This window comes from Schistocerca nitens, chromosome 2, assembly GCF_023898315.1.
Source record: "Schistocerca nitens isolate TAMUIC-IGC-003100 chromosome 2, iqSchNite1.1, whole genome shotgun sequence".
Taxonomy (NCBI): Eukaryota; Metazoa; Arthropoda; class Insecta; order Orthoptera; family Acrididae; genus Schistocerca; species Schistocerca nitens.
In genome coordinates, this window is record NC_064615.1 from 490,231,188 (window position 1) to 490,255,145 (window position 23,958).

Here is a 23,958-nt window from a genome sequence, read left to right on the forward strand (position 1 = left end):
TTCTGAATAGTTTTCACACCATTCATTTACTTAAATTTTGTTTGCAAACATTTGCTTGTACCTTCTGTGGCGGTCTTTTGGTACTATCACACCTTTCTCGTCCTCACTGCCAGTAAAACAATGGTGCCAACAGCAAGTTGCCACGGCTTTCTGCACAGGTATTTTCCACAATCACTTTCATGATCACTTTTCATGCTCGTGCTGCAAGATAACAGCACATGCTACTTTTAATTGCAACGTGAATGTTTCTAGTCATGCGGCCAAGTTAGTTCCCATTATGGTCAGATTGTCAGTCCACCTTGCTGAGTAATGCATGGAACATAATATGTGATTCATTTTAAAATTTGTGGTACAAGACTCAATGATTTTTAGTAAAATAAAAGTATGTGGATGCAAATTGAAACAAGGCAATAATATTTTAAGAAGAAGATGGCAAAATTCTAGTCTGCAGCTGCACTACTGCTCCCTGGACAGAGAGCTGGAAACACGGCAGTGGTTGATGAGGAGGTAAATATAACGGTGTCATTTTGAGATTAACTGCAGTAAGATCAGGACAAAAGTTGAAATTTTTAAGTTTAACTGTAGCCATGATGGATTCTTCCTTAGTGAGCGCAATGGCTCAAAGAAGTCTACTGCTGAAATCTATAACTATAATCCAAATTAATAATATAATTTACAGAACAGGAAAATGTCATTTCTCCGAAATTGGATTGAGTATTCACGACAGTTTCTCCACTTATTGATGTCACACCATAATTCTGTTTGTACAGTACTACTCTGTATATTCTAATTTCAGCTAAATAAAAATTAATTTAACTAACCACATATCTTCTATGAATTCCGCTTTGTCTGCAGGTACTGGAATTACATCATTGGCATCACCATTGCTGCAATTCTTTGCAGAACTACTAGCTTTGTGTTTTTCCTCTAATTTCTCCCTCAGTCTTTTCTCTTCATCCTGTCTGAGGTACGGAATACCTGTAAAATAATGAAACTATGTTTTATATTGCCTAACTAGTATTAAGATCATTCACAGTGTACACGTGTTATTACAACAGCAGAAAATGTGCAGCACGCTTCAACTGATGTCAGGAAATCTGAGAATGTGCGAAGCGTTAGGAAGAAGAAATTGCCATTGCTACATAGTGGCCATGGATGAGGTGTAAGGCCTCAGTTACAGGAAAGTTTAGAGGCTGTGTACATGTGTTCAAACCAAACGTGGAGCCAAGTCAAGTGATGGAGGACTTAGGGATGTTACATCAGAATTTTTCATAAGAGGACCCTGTACTAATAGTGGGCGGGGCACGAAACAGTTTGGACAGGGATAGGGGGTGATCCGAACAAGATAGCTTCCCTGACTAGTGGCACCAACATACACTTCACTGAGTTGTTGCAGTGTCACAATCAGCCACACCTTAATGAACCTGTGAGGTGGATTAATTTCAGATCAATAAAGGTCCCGATGGAGTCAACTTTAACCATGTTGCTTTGGTGCCTGTCAGGAGTATCATGCGGCATAGCCTGCACCTAAACAGGATTTGGAAGGGGTCATTCTATGTGAAATCATCCAGAAATTTTAGGAAATGACACCCATCATCACGCAAATACTTGAAATTTTGGGTAGTGTAAGTTTACCTAGATATATTCACATTTCCAAAGTGTAAATGTTTCAGGTCAATTACTTTCTCACTTATGATAAAAAGAAGTTGTATAGATTCAGGAATTCAGGCTTTCATAGACAAGCTCTTTTATAATTTACAAATGCAGTAGTTCCTACAGTGGAACCTCGAATTTTATTATTATTATTATTATTATTATTATTAAGTTAAAGAGGAAGGTTTATATTTTCATAGTTGAGCTTCTTGTAGTGAATAACCATCATCTAAATCTCAGAAAAAATAGTAAATAATTTCTTTTAAAGAAAATCCAGGCATGGACATTATAATTTATTTAAAGTATTGCCCCCTCATAGATACCTCTGAAAAATTTACAATATTATTATAAATATTCCATTATGTCACACAAAAAGAATCAGTTTGTAGAAATAATGGGAAGTGTGAAAAACAACATTACTGTAAAAGAAATACTGAAGTTGCTAATTCATGACTACCATGTTGTTGTTGTTGTGGTCTTCAGTCCTGAGACTGGTTTGATGCAGCTCTCCATGCTACTCTATCCTGTGCAAGCTTCTTCATCTCCCAGTACTTACTGCAACCTACATCCTTCTGAATCTGCTTAGTGTATTCATCTCTTGGTCTCCCTCTACAATTTTTACCCTCCACACTGCCCTCCAATGCTAAATTTGTGATCCCTTGATGCCTCAAAACATGTCCTACCAACCGATCCCTTCTTCTTGTCAAGTTGTGCCACAAACTTCTCTTCTCCCCAATCCTATTCAATACCTCCTCATTAGTTACGTGATCTACCCACCTTATCTTCAGCATTCTTCTGTAGCACCACATTTCGAAAGCTTCTATTCTCTTCTTGTCCAAACTGGTTATCGTCCATGTTTCACTTCCATACATGGCTACACTCCATACAAATACTTTCAGAAACTATTTCCTGACACTTAAATCTATACTCCATGTTAACAAATTTCTCTTCTTCAGAAACGATTTCCTTGCCATTGCCAGTCTACATTTTATATCTTCTCTACTTCGACCATCATCAGTTATTTTGCTCCCCAAATAGCAAAACTCCTTTACTACTTTAAGTGTCTCATTTCCTAATCTAATCCCCTCAGCATCACCCGATTTAATTCGACTACATTCCATTATCCTCGTTTTGCTTTTGTTGATGTTCATCTTATATCCTCCTTTCAAGACACTGTCCATTCCGTTCAACTGCTCTTCCAAGTCCTTTGCTGTCGCTGACAGAATTACAATGTCATCGGCGAACCTCAAAGTTTTTACTTCTTCTCCATGAATTTTAATACCTACTCCGAATTTTTCTTTTGTTTCCTTTACTGCTTGCTCAATATACAGATTGAATAACATCGGGGAGAGGCTACAACCCTGTCCCACTCCTTTCCCAACCACTGCTTCCCTTTCATGCCCCTCGACTCTTATAACTGCCATCTGGTTTCTGTACAAATTGTAAATAGCCTTTCGCTCCCTGTATTTTACCCCTGCCACCTTCAGAATTTGAAAGAGAGTATTCCAGTTAACGTTGTCAAAAGCTTTCTCTAAGTCTACAAATGCTAGAAACGTAGGTTTGCCTTTCCTTAATCTTTCTTCTAAGATAAGTCGTAAGGTTAGTATTGCCTCACGTGTTCCAACATTTCTACGGAATCCAAACTGATCTTCCCCGAGGTCCGCTTCTACCAGTTTTTCCATTCGTCTGTAAAGAATTCGCGTTAGTATTTTGCAGCTGTGACTTATTAAACTGATAGTTCGGTAATTTTCACATCTGTCAACACCTGCTTTCTTTGGTATTGGAATTATTATATTCTTCTTGAAGCCTGTGGGTATTTCGCCTGTCTCATACATCTTGCTCACCAGATGGTAGAGTTTTGTCATGACTGGCTCTCCCAAGGCCATCAGTAGTTCTAATGGAATGTTGTCTACTCCCGGGGCCTTGTTTCGACTCAGGCCTTTCAGTGCTCTGTCAAACTCTTCACGCAGTATTGTATCTCCCATTTCGTCTTCATCTACAATCTCTTCCATTTCGAGAATATTGTCCTCAAGTATGTCGCCCTTGTATAGACCCTCTATATACTCCTTCCACCTTTCTGCCTTCCCTTCTTTGCTTAGAACTGGGTTGCCATCTGAGCTCTTGATATTCATACAAGTGGTTCTCTTCTCTCCAAAGGTCTCTTTAATTTTCCTGTAGGCAGTATCTATCTTACCCCTAGTGAGACAAGCCTCTACATCCTTACATTTGTCCTCTAGCCATCCCCGCTTAGTCATTTTGCACTTTCTGTCGATCTCATTTTTGAGATGTTTGTATTCCCTTTTGCCTGCTTCATTTACTGCATTTTTATATTTTCTCCTTTCATCAATTAAATTCAATATTTCTTCTACCATGTCACCACTAAATTGCAGAAGTTGGCTACACTGGATTTCCCTAGGAACAAATCATATCTGAGAACACTGTTTTATTGCCACTACATGTACTGCATCATCCAGTTTTTTGTTTTGAGTCATGTGTTCACTGAGCATGCAGTTCTGAGCCCTTATACTGAGTTGTACCGAGAGTCAATTATTGGTTAAAAATTAAACTGTTGCAGTTTTTAACTATTCATTCCAAAACAAAAGGAAGTCCCCTAATTTTACAATAATAATGTGAAATACTTTTGCATTGAGACAATGGGATAGAATGAGTTTTCATTATTTAATTACTTTTTAGGTTACACCAATCATCTTTTGAATTATTTACGACAAATATTGGTTTTATGACTGAAGCAGTATGGAAAGTACAAGTAGGCAGTGTTTTCTTGGACAGTATCTGCAAGATATATGTGATAACACCCTGACTTGTGTGAATGAAGTGACCAGTGAAGAACAAGAATTTTTGTTATGGTGAAGCAACAGTCATTCATACTGTGACTTAAGTGTTTCATGTGTGTGTGTGTGTGTGTGTGTGTGTGTGTGTGTGTGTGTGTGTGTGTGTGTGTGCGCGCGCGCGCGCGCGCACAGATTCTCTCTACATAAGAAAATTTGCTGTGATCCCTTCAAGTGCCATAAACGATCAGTTTCATCTGGATTGCGTGAAATTAGTTTAGAAAAGGCAAAGACCTTCAAAATGAGAAGCCTTAGCATTATTCCTGGGGAGAAAATGTGCCCAACCTGTATCAAACTTATTAACAAAAAATAAGCAAGTGACAACTCGTCACCAGACTATATAAATGACAGAAATGTGAAGGTGCAGACTCCTGAAAAATCTATGCTAATACTAGCTTAACTAGCTTAGGAGTATCTCCTGCAAAGCTGCATTCAGTTGCTCGGCATAGTAGGTATGCAGCGGCCAAACGAAAACTGGGATCAGCAGCTGGGGCTCTGAGAACTAAAATTTCAAACTGAGCTGGCTGCTGATGCAAGCACTATCCCTGACAAGTGATTTAACAGAACTGGAAGAAAAGGCAAAACATCATGATGAACTCATGGACAAAATCAAACAGATAATTGAATATGCAAATAATTGTGAAAAAATTCAGTTACTTACTCTTGTGCTGCCAACTTGGTCTCGACAGAAAGTCAGTTCCAAATTTCAGGTTTCTGAATATTTGGTACGAAAAGCAAGAGCTCTTTTAATAGAGAAGTGTATTTTATCAATGGCTGAGCAGAAAAGAGGAAAGACGTTGCCACATCATACAGTGCAAAAAGCTGAAGAGTTTTTATTTGGATGACGAAAACACAATAAAAATGCCTGGGAAGAAAGACAAAGTGAGCACCAGCAAAAATACCTATGAACAAAAGCACCTTGTTTTCAGTAATTTAACTGAACTATATTCTCTCTCTAAAAAAAAAGTACCCTGAAGACGAAATAGGATTCTCAAAATTTGCTTCTCTTCAATCAAAACTGTGTGTTCTTGCAGGTACATCAGGAACACATACCATATGTGTGTGTATTTGCCACCAAATTGTTAAATTGCCTCTAATTTCCATTTCTAGTAAAGAAACATACCAAGATCTAATTAAAATAATAAAGTGATATAAATAACTGTGCCTGTATGCTTCGTCTCTGTGAAAAATGCCCCACCAGTTCATTGCTTCAAACACACAAACTGAAATAGAAGACTATGATCCTGATGAGACGGTTCAGTACAGTCAATGGGTATCAACTGACAGAATGACTACTCTTATTTCTCAATCACAATCTGATTATCTGAAAACGAAGAAGCAAACATTTGACAAAGGACCAGTGTTAATTTTAATGGATTTCAGTGAAAATCTCAATTTTGTTGTTCAAGATGAAGTACAGGGGTACCACTGGAACAATGGCAGCTGCACTCTTCATACTGTCCATATATATTACAAAAAGAACAAACAGTTGCTTGCAAAAAGTATTTGTACTGTTTCTGATGGTCTAGAACATGATGTTGCCTTGGTGTACCAGACTCAAAGACTGTACCGAACTTTTTAAAGTGTGAATTTCTTGAAATTCATCTTGAGTATGTTGAATATTTCACCGATGGTTGCTTTGCACAATATAAAACTTGTAAGAATTTCAGAAATATCTGCTACCATGAACAAGACTTCAACATCAAGTGCAGCTGGTCCTTTTTTGCTACCAGCTGTGGCAAATCTCCCTGTGATGGCATTGGTGGCACTGTTAATGGACTTGTCACAAAAACAAGTTTGCAAAGAGTTTATAAAGATCAAATAATTACAGCTTCACAGATATTTGAATTCTGTCGTGAGAATCTGCAAGGCATTTTAATTCTCTTTGTTTCAAAAGATGAAATGGTACACGTCCGACATTATCTTTCTCAGAACTTCACAAGTGCAAAAACAATTCCTGGAATACGATCTGTGCATCATACTGTACCAATATCACCAACCAAAACTGGAGCAAAAAGGCTGAGCTCTGATATGAATTTTAGTATCATGCACAATTTCTCAGACGCACTTCCGCTACTAATGCCAGAATGCACTGTGCATCCCAAGTGCTATGTTGCATGTGGATATGACTCTTCTTGGTGTTTGAGAATTGTTGAGAAGGTGAATTGTGAAGGAGGAGATGTTACAGTAAGGCTCATGCATCCTCATGGACCACCGCTGTCCTTCTATTAGCCTGATAATGATGTTTGTGATGTTTCTTTTTCTCATATTCTGTATGAAGTTGATTGATATCACGACAGCAACAGGCCGTACTTATTTTCTGAGCAAAAAAGTTGGTGGAAGAAAAGTGGTTCTCATACAAAAAAATATTACCTAAGCATCAAAATGCCTTGTCACATGTGTAGTTCCGAATCAACCTGAATGCAGATTGCAGCACCAGCATTTTGAGCAGTGTTGACAATATTGGCTTTTGACAAAATGCTTAAATATTGTAAACCAAACGCTATGTATTTTGACACTAAGTTCATATGTCATGTAATGTACAAGTTGCACTATATTTTATAATGTGTAATTTTGTTTCATATATTGCAATTTTTGTTCAATCTAGATATTGTTATGTGTACTTATGTTTTTTCCCCAGTGCCATTCATTTCTCAAAACTGATTTTGTGTGTGATGAAACTTTACTATTTGTAGATCACCTTAATTTTTTCAGTGCTGTCCAGAGGGGGCAATAGTCCAAAATATTTTTTTCTAATTTAACAATAAAATTTATAAAAATTTAATTAGACAATTTCAACATGTTTTCAGAAACTACATGTCCGGAAGGATATTCAGGAATAAAACTGTCGGCATACCATTTTTTGTTTAAAAACTGCAGCCAATTTTCAATTTTTTGCAGTTTGTTTTGAAGTAACACACTGCAACAAACTTTCAGCAATTGCTACCAACAGAATGTATATAAAGCAATAAAATTTGGCAAAAGTTCAAGATATTAGATACAAAAACAGTACACAAAATCTCAGTTCACAACTAGATAATGGGTGTCACGGACTGGATACTTGACATGGAATGACCCGAAGGGAGGACTGGTACAACTGACTCATGAAAGTATAGGTGGTCTTGGACCACACATAGTCAAAAAATATTTGTTGTCACGAGTAGGTGAAGTAGAACTTCTTTTATGATAAATGCACACAACTGATTCCCCTGCCTAAAGAGTATCTCCGGCAGCTTAAAAAATTCTGAAATAATCACTCAAAAATAATTCTAACACGTCCAATGACACAAACATGTCAGAAAGAAAACAAACCGTTGGAAAAAACATGTGGCATTTCATAGGCTTTACAAACCTTTATCAAAACACACAAACAATAGAAAATAAAATACCACTATCTGAAGTTGAGCTCTGATCTTTGAACTGCACACTAGTTGCATTGCTGGTAACTGGTGTAGAGATGCAGATATAGAACTAATATCACTGTATGAAAGTACAGACTCCTACTCCCACAGGCAGATGATCATGCATTTATATTAGAAAAATGCAAACACTAAGAAATATCAGTTATTGAATTAACAATACTTGATAACATCAAGAAATTTGTCATTTTGTGTCTGTATCAATCTCCCAGTGGTACTGTGGACACTTTCTTCAATAAAGTAACAGAAGTTCTAGACAAAATCTCAAATACAAATGTGAACATAATTTTGTGTGGCGGCATAAATTAAACTGGAATCCATATGATCCCATTGTGTGCAGCAACTGTTGAATACAGGCAATGAAAAAAAGAACAGCAATCAATCACAAGATTCGTTGTTTTATTACAACAGATGTAAATTTCAACTATTACACAGTCATCTTCAGTGTATATAGCAACATCTCACATCAGTCCAAAGTATCATATAATAAAACAATATTGTTTAATGCAGGGTGTACAGGAATTTAACATAGACAATGTTCATGTTAGACTCTCGTATGCTCTATGCCAATTAGTATTGTTCACCACAGGACACTTTGGACTAATGTTGTTATATGCACGGACGATAACCATGTGATAGTTGAAATATGTCTCACAATTTATTGCTTTTCTTTTCACCACTGTCTACAAACAGAAATAATAAAATGAAACTAGTAGCACCCTCATAAATATCCTTCAGGGTTTTGCATGCCCTTTTAAGTCTTTATGCTTAGGTGAAGTACCAATGTGCATGCTGAAACGATGCAGAGAGAGTATACAATCTCCTTTACCAAACATAATAAATGAATCCTTCACATCATGAAAATTTCCAGAATAATTAAAACAATCAAGAGTCGTACCTCTGCTACAGAAAGGCAATGTAGAAGGCATAGAAAATTACCACTGTATTTCCCTGCTGTCATCCTTCTACTAATAATAACAACAATAACATAATAATGACAGACATATTAAGGAGTTCTTTGGACAAATACAACCTTTTCAGTGAATCACAGTTGACATTCAAAACTGATGGAAGTGCAGAATCAACCATAGTACAATTCACAAAAGTGGAACTCGATACTCTTGACAAAGTATAACATCCACGAAACAAAGATGATGTGACTTACCAAATGAAAGTGCTGGCAGGTCGACAGACACACAAACAAACACAAACATACACGTGGAATGTTTCCCTATATATATATATATTTCAACCTCATGTTATTGTTTTTAGATATATTTTTCCTACGTGGAATGTTTCCCTCTATATATATATATATATATATATATATATATATATATATATATATATATATATATATATATATATCTAAAAAGAAAGATGATGAGACTTACCAAACAAAAGCGCTGGCAGGTCGATAGACACACAAACAACCACAAATATACACACAAAATTCAAGCTTTCGCAACAAACTGTTGCCTCATCAGGAAAGAGGGAAGGAGAGGGAAAGACGAAAGGATGTGGGTTTTAGGGGAGAGGGTAAGGAGTCATTCCAATCCCGGGAGCGGAAAGACTTACCTTAGGGGGAAAAAAGGACAGGTATACACTCGCACACACACACATATCCATCCACACATACAGGCACAAGCAGACATATTTAAAGACAAAGAGTTTGGGCAGAGATCCTCAGAACCTTAGGCCCCCTGCAAAACCTTTCACCTGACTCCATCAACCTCCTGACCCCACCGACACCCCGCACCCCAACCTTCTACCTTCTTCCTAAAATCCACAAACCCAATCATCCCGGCCGCCCCATTGTAGCTGGTTACCAAGCCCCCACAGAACGTATCTCTGCCTACGTAGATCAACACCTTCAACCCATTACATGCAGTCTCCCATCCTTCATCAAAGACACCAACCACTTCCTTGAACGCCTGGAATCCTTACCCAATCTGTTACCCCCGGAAACCATCCTTGTAACCATTGATGCCACTTCCTTATACACAAATATTCCGCACGTCCAGGGCCTCGCTGCGATGGAGCATTTCCTTTCACGCCGATCACCTGCCACCCTACCTAAAACCTCTTTCCTCGTTACCTTAGCCAGCTTCATCCTGACCCACAACTTCTTCACTTTTGAAAGCCAGACATACCAACAATTAAAGGGAACAGCCATGGGTACCAGGATGGCCCCCTCGTACGCCAACCTATTCATGGGTCGCTTAGAGGAAGCCTTCTTGGTTACCCAGGTCTGCCAACCCAAAGTTTGGTACAGATTTATTGATGACATTTTCATGATCTGGACTCACAGTGAAGAAGAACTCCAGAATTTCCTCTCCAACCTCAACTCCTTTGGTTCCATCAGATTCACCTGGTCCTACTCCAAATCCCATGCCACTTTCCTTGACGTTGACCTCCACCTGTCCAATGGCCAACTTCACACGTCCGTCCACATCAAACCCACCAACAAGCAACAGTACCTCCATTATGACAGCTGCCACCCATTCCACATCAAACGGTCCCTTCCCTACAGCCTAGGTCTTCGTGGCAAACGAATCTGCTCCAGTCCGGAATCCCTGAAACATTACACCAACAACCTGACAACAGCTTTCGCATCCCGCAACTACCCTCCCGGCCTGGTACAGAAGCAAATAACCAGAGCCACTTCCTCATCCCCTCAAACCCAGAATCCCCCACAGAAGAACCACAAAAGTGCCCCACTTGTGACAGGATACTTTCCGGGACTGGACCAGACTCTGAATGTGGCTCTCCAGCAGGGATACGACTTCCTCAAATCCTGCCCTGAAATGAGATCCATCCTTCATGAAATCCTCCCCACTCCGCCAAGAGTGTCTTTCCGCCGTCCACCTAACCTTCGAACCTGTTAGTTCATCCCTATGAAATCCCCAAACCACCTTCCCTACCCTCTGGCTCCTATCCTTGTAACCGCCCCCGGTGCAAAACCTGTCCCATGCACCCTCCCACCACCACCTACTCCAGTCCTGTAACCCGGAAGGTGTACACGATCAAAGGCAGAGCCACGTGTGAAAGCACCCACGTGATTTACCAACTGACCTGCCTACACTGTGATGCATTCTATGTGGGAATGACCAGCAACAAACTGTCCATTCGCATGAATGGACACAGGCAGACAGTGTTTGTTGGTAATGAGGATCACCCTGTGGCTAAACATGCCTTGGTGCACAGCCAGCACATCTTGGCACAGTGTTACACCGTCCGGGTTATCTGGATACTTCCCACCAACACCAACCTATCCGAACTCCGGAGATGGGAACTTGCCCTTCAGTATATGCTCTCTTCTCGTTATCCGCCAGGCCTCAATCTCCGCTAATTTCTAGTTGCCGCCACTCATACCTCACCTGTCTCTCAACAACTTCTTTGCCTCTACTCTTCCACCTCGACTGACATCTCTGCCCAAACTCTTTGTCTTTAAATATGTCTGCTTGTGCCTGTATGTGTGGATGGATATGTGTGTGTGTGCGAGTGTATACCTGTCCTTTTTTCCCCCTAAGGTAAGTCTTTCCGCTCCCGGGATTGGAATGACTCCTTACCCTCTCCCCTAAAACCCACATCCTTTCGTCTTTCCCTCTCCTTCCCTCTTTCCTGATGAGGCAACAGTTTGTTGCGAAAGCTTGAATTTTGTGTGTATATTTGTGGTTGTTTGTGTGTCTATCGACCTGCCAGCGCTTTTGTTTGGTAAGTCTCATCATCTTTCTTTTTAGATATATTTTTTCCACGTGGAATGTTTCCCTCTGTTATATATATATATATATATATATATATATATATATATATATATATATATATATATACACACACACAAAGATGATGTGACTTACCGAACGAAAGCGCTGGCAGATCGATAGACACACAAACACACACACAAAATTCAAGCTTTCGCAACGAACTGTTGCCTCATCAGAAAACAGGGGAAGGAGAGGAAAAGACGAAAGGATGTGGGTTTTAAGGGAGATGGTAAGGAGTCATTCCAATCCCGGGAGCGGAAAGACTTACCTTAGGGGGGAAAAAAAGGACAGGTATACACTCGCGCACACACACACACATATCCATCCACACATATACAGACCAGCATCCTCCTACAGGCCAACCGTAAATTAGAACAGCATGCCACCCTCCACCTCAAAAAACTATCCAATCTCCTGGTTTCCCACCTCCGGAAAGGCAACTCACTCACCCTTCACATCCTTTCCAGCAAACCTCAACCTCATCTCATTGCACACCAACCCAATCTCTCCCATCTACTCAATCTCCCACTTCCAGCTCCACTCCCTCCAAAACCTCAAAATTCCAATCAACACAACCTGGATCCACAACACCCTAATTCAGTAGTTAACCTTTCCTCCAAACCTCTCACCCAATCCGAAACCACTGTCCTATCCAAAGGCCTCACCTTCAGCCCCACTCCCAGATTCAACCAAACAGCCCTCGTCAAAGATTTACTGTCCTACACTCGTACTCTCTGCTGGAAATATCACTTTGCCACGAAGAAAAATGATCCTAATCCTACTCCTAATGATCCAAATCCCCAAGACACCATCTAAATTGAACCCTGCCTGGAACAGTTCCGTCCTCCGTCGCAGCGGGACCCACCTCCTCTTCCTCAAAATCACCCTCTCCAAACCTTCCAGGAATTTCTGACTTCCAGCCTTGCATCTCAATCCTTCTTAAAAAACCTTAATCCTACTCCCAACATCACCACTGCTGAAGCCCAGGCTATCCGTGATCTGAAGGCTGACCGATCCATCGTCATTCTTCCGGCGGACAAGGGTTCCATGACCGTGGTACTTGATCGTCGGGAGTATGTGGCTGAGGGACTGCGTCAGCTTTCAGACAACACCACATACAAAGATTGCCAAGGTAACCCCATTCCCGATGTCCAGGCGGAGCTTCAAGGAATCCTCAGAACCTTACGCCCCCTGCAAAACCTTTCACCTGACTCCATCAACCTCCTGACCCCACCGACACCCCGCACCCCTACCTTCTTCCTAAAATCCACAAACCCAATCATCCCAGCCGCCCCATTGTAGCTGGTTACCAAGCCCCCACAGAACGTATCTCTGCCTACGTAGATCAACACCTTCAACCCATTACGTGCAGTCTCCCATCCTTCATCAAAGACACCAACCACTTTCTCGAACGCCTGGAATCCTTACCCAATCTGTTACCCCCGGAAACCATCCTTGTAACCATTGATGCCATTTCCTTATACACAAATATTCCGCACGTCCAGGGCCTCGCTGCGATGGAGCACTTCCTTTCACGCCAATCACCTGCCACCCAACCTAAAACCTCTTTCCTCATCACCTTAGCCAGCTTCATCCTGACCCACAACTTCTTCACTTTTGAAGGCCAGACATACCAACAATTAAAGGGAACAGCCATGGGTACCAGGATGGCCCCCTCGTACGCCAACCTATTCATGGGTCGCTTAGAGGAAACCTTCTTGGTTACCCAGGCCTGCCAACCCAAAGTTTGGTACAGATTTATTGATGACATCTTCATGATCTGGACTCACAGTGAAGAAGAACTTCAGAATTTCCTCTCCAACCTCAACTCCTTTGGTTCCATCAGAGTCACCTGGTCCTACTCCAAATCCCATGCCACTTTCCTTGACGTTGACCTCCACCTGTCCAATGGCCAGCTTCACACGTCCATCCACATCAAACCCACCAACAAGCAACAGTACCTGCATTATGACAGCTGCCACCCATTCCACATCAAACGGTCCCTTCCCTACAGCCTAGGTCTTCGTGGCAAACGAATCTGCTACAGTCCAGAATCCCTGAACCATTACACCAACAACCTGACAACAGCTTTCGCATCTCGCAACTACCCTCCCGACCTGGTACAGAAGCAAATAACCAGAGCCACTTCCTCATCCCCTCAAACCCAGAATCCCCCACAGAAGAACCACAAAAGTGCCCCACTTGTGACAGGATACTTTCCGGGACTGGACCAGACTCTGAATGTGGCTCTCCAGCAGGGATACGACTTCCTCAAATCCTGCCCTGAAATGAGATCCATCCTTCATGAAATCCTCCCCACTCCACCAAGAGTGTCTTTCCGCCGTCCACCTAACCTTCGTAACCTGTTAGTTCATCCCTATGAAATCCCCAAACCACCTTCCCTACCCTCTGGCTCCTATCCTCGTAACCGCCCCCGGTGTAAAACCTGTCCCCATGCACCCTCCCACCACCACCTACTCCAGTCCTGTAACCCGGAAGGTGTACACGATCAAAGGCAGCCACATGTGAAAGCACCCACGTGATTTACCAACTGACCTGCCTACACTGTGATGCATTCTATGTGGGAATGACCAGCAACAAACTGTCCATTCACATGAATGGACACAGGCAGACAGTGTTTGTTGGTAATGAGAATTACCCTGTGGCTAAACATGCCTTGGTGCACGGCCAGCACATCTTGGCACAGTGTTACACCGTCCGGGTTATCTGGATACTTCCCACCAACACCAACCCACCCGAACTCCAGAGATGGGAACTTGCTCTTCAATATATCCTCTCTTCCCGTTACCCACCAGGCCTCAATCTCCGCTAATTTCAAGTTGCCGCCACTCATACCTCACCTGTCATTCAACATCATCTTTGCCTCTTCACTTTCGCCTCGACTGACATGTCTGCTTGGTCTGTATGTGTGTGGATGGATATGTGTGTGTGTGCGCGAGTGTATACCTGTCCTTTTTTCCCCCTAAGGTAAGTCTTTCCGCTCCCGGGATTGGAATGACTCCTTACCCTCTCCCTTAAAACCCACATCCTTTCGTCTTTCCCTCTCCTTCCCCTCTTTCCTGATGAGGCAACAGTTTGTTGCGAAAGCTTGAATTTTGTGTGTGTGTTTGTGTTTGTTTGTGTGTCTATCGACCCGCCAGCGCTTTCGTTCGTAAGTCACATCATCTTTGTTTTTAGATATATTTTTCCCACGTGGAATGTTTCCCTCTATTATATTGATAACTAGGAAATAATGTAAAATTGGGGAATTTTTAATGCTGATCTTATGGGTTTTTCACAGAGGCTATGAATTTATGGAGTAGAATCACGAAAAACATAAAATCAGAGAATGTACAATCAAAGTTCCACTGTATGGGGTTCCTCAGCATAGAATTTTATGACCAACACTGTTCCTGATATAGACCAATGACTTTGCCACTAGCGTAAATCACAGGGAAAAAACTTCTACTTAGAACTCCTTGCAGAAAAAGCAAATGGAGCCCTCGAGGAAGTTCACTAGTAGTCAGCTGCAATAAAGTTACATTGAACACAATGAAAATAAGTGCCACAAATTTCAGTTTGCAGAGGGGAAATGGCAATATTAAATTAAATGTTGATGGCATCTCTATAGACCATGTAACAAGTGTAAAACTTTTAGTAATGAATATTGATTTTCAATTGAAGTGGTTTGAACACACAAAGATACATGCCAACAGAATGTCATCATTATGTTACATCCCTTTGAGTCCTGTAATCAGTGAACAAAGCCAGTGTCTTTTAGTTTCATACTATTCATATGTACAATCAATTTCTAGCAATGGCATTCTTTTCTGGGGATCAAATGGACAAAACATGAACTCAACTGCCACACTGTAAAAAAGAGCCATAAGAATAATAACCAAAAATGCTAATCAAGCTCACTGTAAAGATCTGTTCAAACCACTGGGAATTTTAAATGCAACATGTGAATACATTTACCGAACAGTTGCACACATCCAAAATAACATTCATAATTACTGCACAAATGGCTCTGTCCATGACCATGGAACAAGATTTTAACTGAACTTACATTTACCAAGAAAGAATAAACATAAAACACAAAACAGCATTTCCCTCCAAGTGATAAAACTGTACCAACAAAGGAAATTAAAGAAACTGTTAAACCAAACTTATTAAAAAAACACACAGAGTAGGGGCAAAAAAGGTAACACTAATAATAATAATAATAATAATAATAATAATATAAAACACCTAACATTCCACATAGCACTTTCACATCATATTTTTCCCTTCTTTTTTTCCTTTTCTAAAACATCATACTTCCAAAGCTATGCAATGTAGAACACCTTATCTTCTTTAGGGGCTAAACATCTCATTCTTTACAGAGTGAAGCTGACTCGTTTTTTAAGGCTAGCAAGTGGGAAGTTGTGGTGCACAAAATGGTCCTAATATCACCTGATAATGAGTATAGTGTTATAAAACAATGTGTGTACAGTTTGTGTCGTGTGGGCAGTGACTGGAAGTGAGAAATGAAAGAACAATGTACCATTAGCCTTGTATCATTATTTAATAACTTATTTGCAAAACACCATACAGAAGAGATGCTAGTAACAGATGGGCACAACAAAAAGACAGCCACACAAAGCCAAGAGACTGTGGTCGTGGTCGTGTGTGTGTGTGTGTGTGTGTGTGTGTGTGTGTGTGTGTGTGTGTGTGTGTTTGTCTAATTTTGATGAAGGCTTGTTTGGCCGAAAGCTTTGTATAATAGTATGTTCTTCATGCCTATCTGCAACAGAATTTCCTGTCCTTTTCATAATATTGTCATTATTCCATCCTAGATGTTTCTGTTTTATTTGTAAAACAGCATTGTACACAAGAGGTAAACCGAATGAGGTAGCCCTGTTTGAAACAGAGTGGACTTGTAGTATTTGGAATGGTGGAGACTCCAACCTCTAGCCAGCGATCCAAACTGAAATTTTCTGTGGTTTCTCTAAATTATTCACGCAAATGCCAGGATGGTTCTGACTATATGGCCGCAGCTGACTACCTGTCCCATTCTTGTCATCCTAGATCTGTAAGTCTGTAAATATTTGTTTTGTAAATAAAGCTGCCTTTTCCTGCTGCCACTCAATTTATTTATCCCAGATGTGTTTCGCCTTTTTCTTGTTCTCAGGCATCATCAGTGGGATCTATAATGATACAGTTTTGTTAGTTTTAGATTATTAAACAATTCACATCATGATTTTTTATGTAAAAAAGTAATTACTTACAATTTGCTGATCTTTGTTTCCTCTCATCTGGTCTGGAGGTCGCACTACCACTTTCTTACTGAAAATGAAATGATTGTATGACATTGTTGGCCAGGAGGCCCCATGCGGGGAAGTTCGGCCGCCATATTGCAAGTCCTTTATTTTTGGTTGACGCGACTTGCGAGTCAATGATGATGAAGAACACACAACACCCAGTCATCATGAGGCAGAGAAAATCCCTGACCCCGCCGGGAATCGAACCCGGGACCCCGTGCGCGGGAAGGGAGAACGCTACCGCAAGACCATGGACTGCGGACACTTTATTACTGACATATAAACACAACTTTGTGTTCTGCCATCCTTCACACAGTTCTCTTTCTTTTTGTGATGTACTGTTGTTCTTTTGCCATTCGATATAACTATTTCATTGCACACTGCTTTTCACAATGTAAATATTGCTACTCCATTACGTGTTTCCTCCTCTTTGGCGTGTTTACCTACTTGTTGCCAACCTGACGAAGTATTTGTTCAAGACTAACTTCTGTTCATGATGTTTATACCTTGTGTGTGTATGAGAGAGAGAGAGAGAGAGAGAGAGAGAGAGAGAGAGAGAGAGAGAGAGAGAGAGAGAGCTGAAGAGACACTTTTTTTTTTTTTTGGAGGGGGGAGCGGGGGAGGTTCGTGGTTTGAATTGTGTGGTGTTGTACTAGCTGTTAGCGAGTGGTTGAAAGCTTTGGCGACAGCTGATATGACTTTTCATTTAAATAGTCTGTGGAGGGGTTCATGGATTATTTTATCTATTAGTGTAAACAATGAATTGAGTGGCATGTGTACTTGATCATTCAACAGGGTTTTCCTTTCTGCTTTGGTTTTCTGTATGTAGTAATTTTGTTGCAGCATTAGGAGGTGTTTTTTTATTGTTGATTCTAATTATTTTCATGTCATCTTCTCTAGTGGTTGGTTTGTGGTCATGTTCTCTTAGGTGTTCTGCAAATGTTGAGTGGTTTGTCCCATCTTTCCAGGCTCTCATGTGATCTTTGTACCTGACAGAAAATGTTCTACCTGTTTCTCACATGTATCTGCCTTCACAAGTGTTACACTGTAGTTGATATATACCTGCTCTCTGGTATATGTCTCTGTTTTTTGTCAGTTTTGGGATGTATTTTTGTATAGAATTGTCTGTCGTGTATGCTATGTTTATTCCCTGTCTTTTGAAAATGTTGGTGATTTTCTGGGTGAGTTTGTGTTTGTTTGTCACCGTGTACCACCCTGTGTTTTCTTTCATCCTTTTCTGCTTATCCTGTTTAGTAGTAATGGGACTGCATGTTTGTGTTTGGTTCTGTTGTGTTGTTGTCTGTGGTTTGGAGCTTTCTGATCTTCTTGTTGCTGTTTTTGTGGTCTTCAGTCCTGAGACTGGTTTGATGCAGCTCTCCATGCTACCCTATCCTGTGCAAGCTTCTTCATCTCCCAGTACTTACTGCAACCCACATCCTTCTGAATCTGCTTAGTGTATTCATCTCTTGGTCTCCCTCTACGATTTTTACCCTCCACTCTGCCCTCCAATGCTAAATTTGTGATCCCTTGATGCCTCAGAACATGTCCTACCAACCGGTCCCTTCTTCTAGTCAAGTTGTGCCACAAACTTCTCTTCTCCCCAATCCTATTCAATACCTCCTCATTAGTTACGTGATCTACCCACCTTATCTTCAGCATTCTTCTGTAGCACCACATTTCAAAAGCTTCTATTCTCTTCCTGTCCAAACTGGTTATCGTCCATGTTTCACTTCCATACATGGCTACACTCCATACAAATACTTTCAGAAACTATTTCCTGACACTTAAATCTATACTCGATGTTAACAAATTTCTCTTCTTCAGAAACGATTTCCTTGCCATTGCCAGTCTACATTTTATATCCTCTCTACTTCGACCATCATCAGTTATTTTACTCCCTAAATAGCAAAACTCCTTTACTACTTTAAGTGTCTCATTTCCTAATCTAATCCCCTCAGCATCACCCGATTTAATTTGACTACATTCCATTATCCTCGTTTTGCTTTTGTTGATGTTCATCTTATATCCTCCTTTCAAGACACTGTCCATTCCGTTCAACTGCTCTTCCAAGTCCTTTGCTGTCTCTGACAGAATTACAATGTCATCGGCGAACCTCAAAGTTTTTACTTCTTCTCCATGAATTTATCTTATTTTACTTTTAATTTTGTTGTTTAGCTTTGTGACTGTTATTATTATAACCATTATTTTGTGCTATCTGCATTATGTCCGGTTCCTTTTGGTAGCTTTCTTTGGTGAGTGGCACTTCGTTGAGTCTATGGAGCATTTGTTGAGGTGCTGCTTGCTTTTGTGAGTGTGTCCATTGCTGTGGCTTTGCGGTAAATTTCAAACATATGCCTACTTTTTGTTTTTTGATTGTTATATCCAGACAGCTAATTTGGTTGTTCTGTTCTTTCAATTGTGAATTTTATATTTTTAGGTATCTTGTTGATACCATTATGTAGTTTCTCAATTTTTGTTTGTGGTTCATCTATTAAGCAAAGGATGTCACCCATATACCTGAACCAATATAACATGTATTCATTTGTTACTGTTATTGTGAAAATGATGTGTTGAATGTGGTTAACAAAAATATTTGCTAAGGCTCCTGAAACTGGGGACCCCATTGGTAATCCATCTTCTTGTAAATAAAATTCATTATTGAATTGGAAGTAATTTTGTTCTGTTATGAGATTTATTAATGTGCGTATTTCCTTAATCTGTTCATCGGGGAGTTGACTATAAGTTTTCTGTTTCTTATCTATGATTTCTATTGTTTCTGGTACTGGCATGTTGGAAAACATGCTTCCTATATCAAATGAGAGGAGTGTTGCTGTGCCTGGGATTTTTATGTCTTTTATTTGTTGTATTAGCTGTGTAGTGTTTTTAATGGTTCTGTCTTCTTGTACTTCGAAATTTTCTGACAGTAATTTTAACATGTATTCTGCAAGCTTCTAAGTGGGGGATTTTCTGAAATGCAATATTGGCCCCACAGGAAGATTCGGTTTGTGGACTTTCTGTTGGCTTCAGAGGACAGGTGCAGTGGGATTGATCTGTATCAACTTCCTGTTCTGTGTGTTATCCAGTATGATGTCAATATTTTTCAGAGTGTTTTTTACTTTTGTCTGGAATCTGTCAGTTGGGTCTGATTTTAATTTTGTAATGTTATTTTGTGAGATGAATTCTTGTGTTTTTTTTCTATGTATTGTTCTTTGTCTATTAATACTACTGTGTTCCTCTTGTCTGCTTTTGAAATGATGACATTATCATTTTGAAGTTTTCTCCCAAGTTTTCTGAGTGTCGTAGATTGTGTGTTCTTGTTGTTTTGTGTTGCTATGTTTTTATACTGGTTATCATATTCTAGATTTGATGCCACAAATGAAGAACACATGAGAGCCTGGAAATATGAAACAAACCACTTGACATTAGCAGAACACCTCAAACCAACCACTACAGAAGATGACACGAAAATAATTAGAAAAATTACTACATACAGAAAACCAAAGCAGAAAGGAAAACCCTGTTGAATGATCAAGTACACACGACAATCAATTCATTATTTACACTAACACATAAAATAATAGAATAACGCTCCCAAAGAGGAATAATATAATAATTCTATCCAATATAATAATAATACCACCCAACATCTTTACACTAACTCATCCACGAAGCCCTCCACAGAATAATGAAACGAAAAGTCAAATCAGCTGTTACCAAAGCTTTCAATCACTCGCTAACAGCTAGTACTACAACATAAAATTCAAACCACCAACCTCTCTCTCTCTCTCTCTCTCTCTCTCTCTCTCTCTCTCTCTCTCTCTCTCTTACACACACAAGGTATAAACATCATGAATAGAAGTTAGTCTTTAACATAATATACTTCATTCAGTTTGCAACAATTAAGTAAACATTCCAAAGAGGATGAAATAAATAAAGGAGTTGCCAATATTTACATTCTGAAAAGCAGTGTGCAACAAAATAGTTACATTGAGTGGCAAAAGAACAACAGTACATCACAAAAAGAAGGAGAAACATGGTGAACAGTGTGAAGAAGGTTAGAATGCAAAGTTGTGCTTATATGTCTTTAATAAAGTGTTAGTGCGACCTCCAGACCAGATGAAAGGAAACAAAGATCAGAAAATGGCAAATACTTTTTTACATACAAAATCGCAGCGTTAACTGTTTAATAATCTAAAACTAACAAAACTTTATCGTTATAGATCCCACTGACGATGCCTTAGAACTAGAAAAAGGCGAAACACGCCTGGGATAAATAAAGTGGCAGCAGGAAAAGGCGGTTTTATTTACAAAACAAGTATTTCTTTGCTTGCTACAGAGGATAGTTTTTTTTTTCCATAAATTGTAACACCACGACATGTCCAATATCCTTGAAAATGAGATCTATGGATAAATAAAATTACTACTGCTACATATCAATATACCAGCCATACCAATAGTAGAACCAAAGTGTTTTCTCACCATCTCTGTAAAGCTTGTTGAAATCAAAGCCATTTTCAACAAGGAAGTGAATACTTGATACTTGACATTTAAAACATTTTTCTGTGCCTCGCTGGTCAGGTGGCTTTGGAAAGACGTAGAAATTGTATGCCTTGTGAGTAAATCTGCAAAGAAACAAATTCTAATAATCAAGAATCTAACAGAAGGCAGATAACAAAACCCAAGAATTACAATGAAAATGATCAAGATGGACTTAGTTATTTGTCTAAAAAATTACATGAAACATTAATAGTTATGGTAATGTCTTAAAAAAATCTGAATAACCTGATGAAATACTTGCAGAATTCGGCATACATCCACAAAATAAAATTAAAAAAATCATAAACACCACCACTTGTAACAAAAATATTGTGAAAAGTATGGACTGCTACTCACCATATAGTGGAGATGCTGAATCGCTGAGAGACAGACTGACCATGGCAGCTAGAGACTGTGTGTGTGTGTGTGTGTGTGTGTGTGTGTGTGTGTGTGTTTTGGATTGTCTTCTCGGCCGAAAGTTTATTTGTTTGCCTGTCTTTTGTTGTACCTATCTGCGACTCAGCATCTCCATTATATGGTGAGTAGCAGTCTATACTTTTCATAATACTGTGATTATTCCATCCTGGATTTTCCATTGTTTGAACACTTGTCATGAAGTTTCCAAAGCTGTGAATACATCTGCACTGAAGTCATGCTGCACATACCCTAAAGTAGCCAGTGTAGTAAATTAATCAACAAGGGAAAAGAGTTCCCACATGCCACTGGATATTCATGGGCCATTGAGTAGCATATTGTAATTTAAGACTGTGTACCAATTTCTATTCCTCCAATTACAGTGCCATCTGTGGCAAAATTGAGAAAGAGCTTCAGATGAAACATAATCAGATTTTGCCATAGAATCATTTTCTGCAATTAAAAAAAAAAGGAGGGGGGGGGTTCCCACTGAGGATTTCAATGTGCCCCCCACCCCACCCCCCGCCACCACCATTCATGCACAGGTTGGTGTAGCAGGTTCAGTGTGGTATCGTTGGATATCCCCATCTGAGAAAATAAATTATAATTCCAAATTTTTTTTTGGTCTGATTTGTAGTTTTCTTTCAATGTCTTCAGTTAAAATGAAAACACACACACACACACACACACACACACACACATTACATATATTATTTTTAACAAAAATCATATACACAAGAATGTGCTGTTTTGTTTTCCTCCTTGCAGTCGGTTTTAACAAAAAACAGGGAAGTTGTATTTATGGTTCATTGGCTTTTGATTGGGATACCACTACGGAATCTGAATCATCTGAAATTTGTAATCCTACCAATTAACAGATTTAAAAACTATGTGAAATACTGTCATTGAAGCTACTAGCCTCACAGATCCAGCAGCTGGGCAGGTTGCTCTCTCACCACATATACCAATGATATCAACTGATTTACCCATTCATTTTAATCAACTTCAATCCTCATTAAAGATTCCGTTTGCAATACCAATAAACTATAGACTCAAAAGTCAGGTAGAGGGGGAAAGGAGGAGACGGACAGAGACAGGGGAAGGAGAAGATTAGGACATACATTCCACTCCCATGCCTTTTCAGCGGAGAGTAATGTATGTCAAATATCATCCTTCAAATTAATCCCACTGACCTTTAACATAATCCTAAATTATCTTTCTGCAGCCTCCACATCAGAATTTTTCTTTATCAATCTCTGACAGCACTTCTGAAAGGGACTTCGTAAAGACCACTGGAGTCTTGATATAGAGGCATTTCAGACTTTTTATTTAAAAAAAGGAGATAAGATACTAATTACAGGAATGGTCAGCAACTAGCGTGTCCACATAGGCTAACCATTACTTGAGAATACTGGTTGTACAGGTGGGTGCTTTCTCACGAAAAATAAGTCAAATATTATCAAGGATGGATTTGCAACTCTGCAAGCTGGTGACCATGTGGGGTCTTAAACTCAAAGGGAGCAGAGAACAAAACAAGCCTTACAAAAGTAAAAAAAATAATGTTAGTGTGAAGTAAAAACAAAAAGTAACTAAAATAAGAGCCACCTTCTCAAAAGTACATATTTTCCCACATCTCTGAAATCAAAGTCTGCCACCGGATAACATTAAATATTATGTTCCTCCACCACATGCTTTGCAACAGGGTTGAGCACTAGCTGGCACACTGTCCGCAAGGTGATCAAGAAGAAATCAAAACCTGTGCCATTAGATTTTAAAACAAAAAGAAAAAATGGAAAACATAGCTTACACAGACTGACTAAGAGATACATATAGAACTATACAAGCAGTACAAATATAAGTACTGCAAAGAAGTCAGGAGATTAAAAGCAGAAAAAAATCAGCCAACATGTACGGCTGAGTGAAGACTTGCATCAAACTCAAGAAGAATTGGCAAAATTAGTGGGAGTGACACAGCAAGCCATTTCAAAACATCTCAAGGCTATGGGCATGATTCAGA

At 39.7% G+C, this 23,958-nt stretch overlaps 1 protein-coding gene across 1 annotated transcript in view; it reads right to left on the reverse strand.

Moving 5' to 3' along the window:
* Nucleotides 1–23,958, reverse strand: part of LOC126236434 (poly(A)-specific ribonuclease PARN-like) — a 307,678-nt gene that overhangs the window by 246,260 nt on the left and 37,460 nt on the right. Inside the window, exons 3-4 of the mRNA XM_049945737.1 lie at nucleotides 21,471–21,613; nucleotides 822–978 (exon numbers count right to left, since the gene is read on the reverse strand). Of these exons, the coding sequence (XP_049801694.1) occupies nucleotides 822–978; nucleotides 21,471–21,613 (300 nt within the window). The remainder of the gene's footprint in view (nucleotides 1–821; nucleotides 979–21,470; nucleotides 21,614–23,958) is intronic.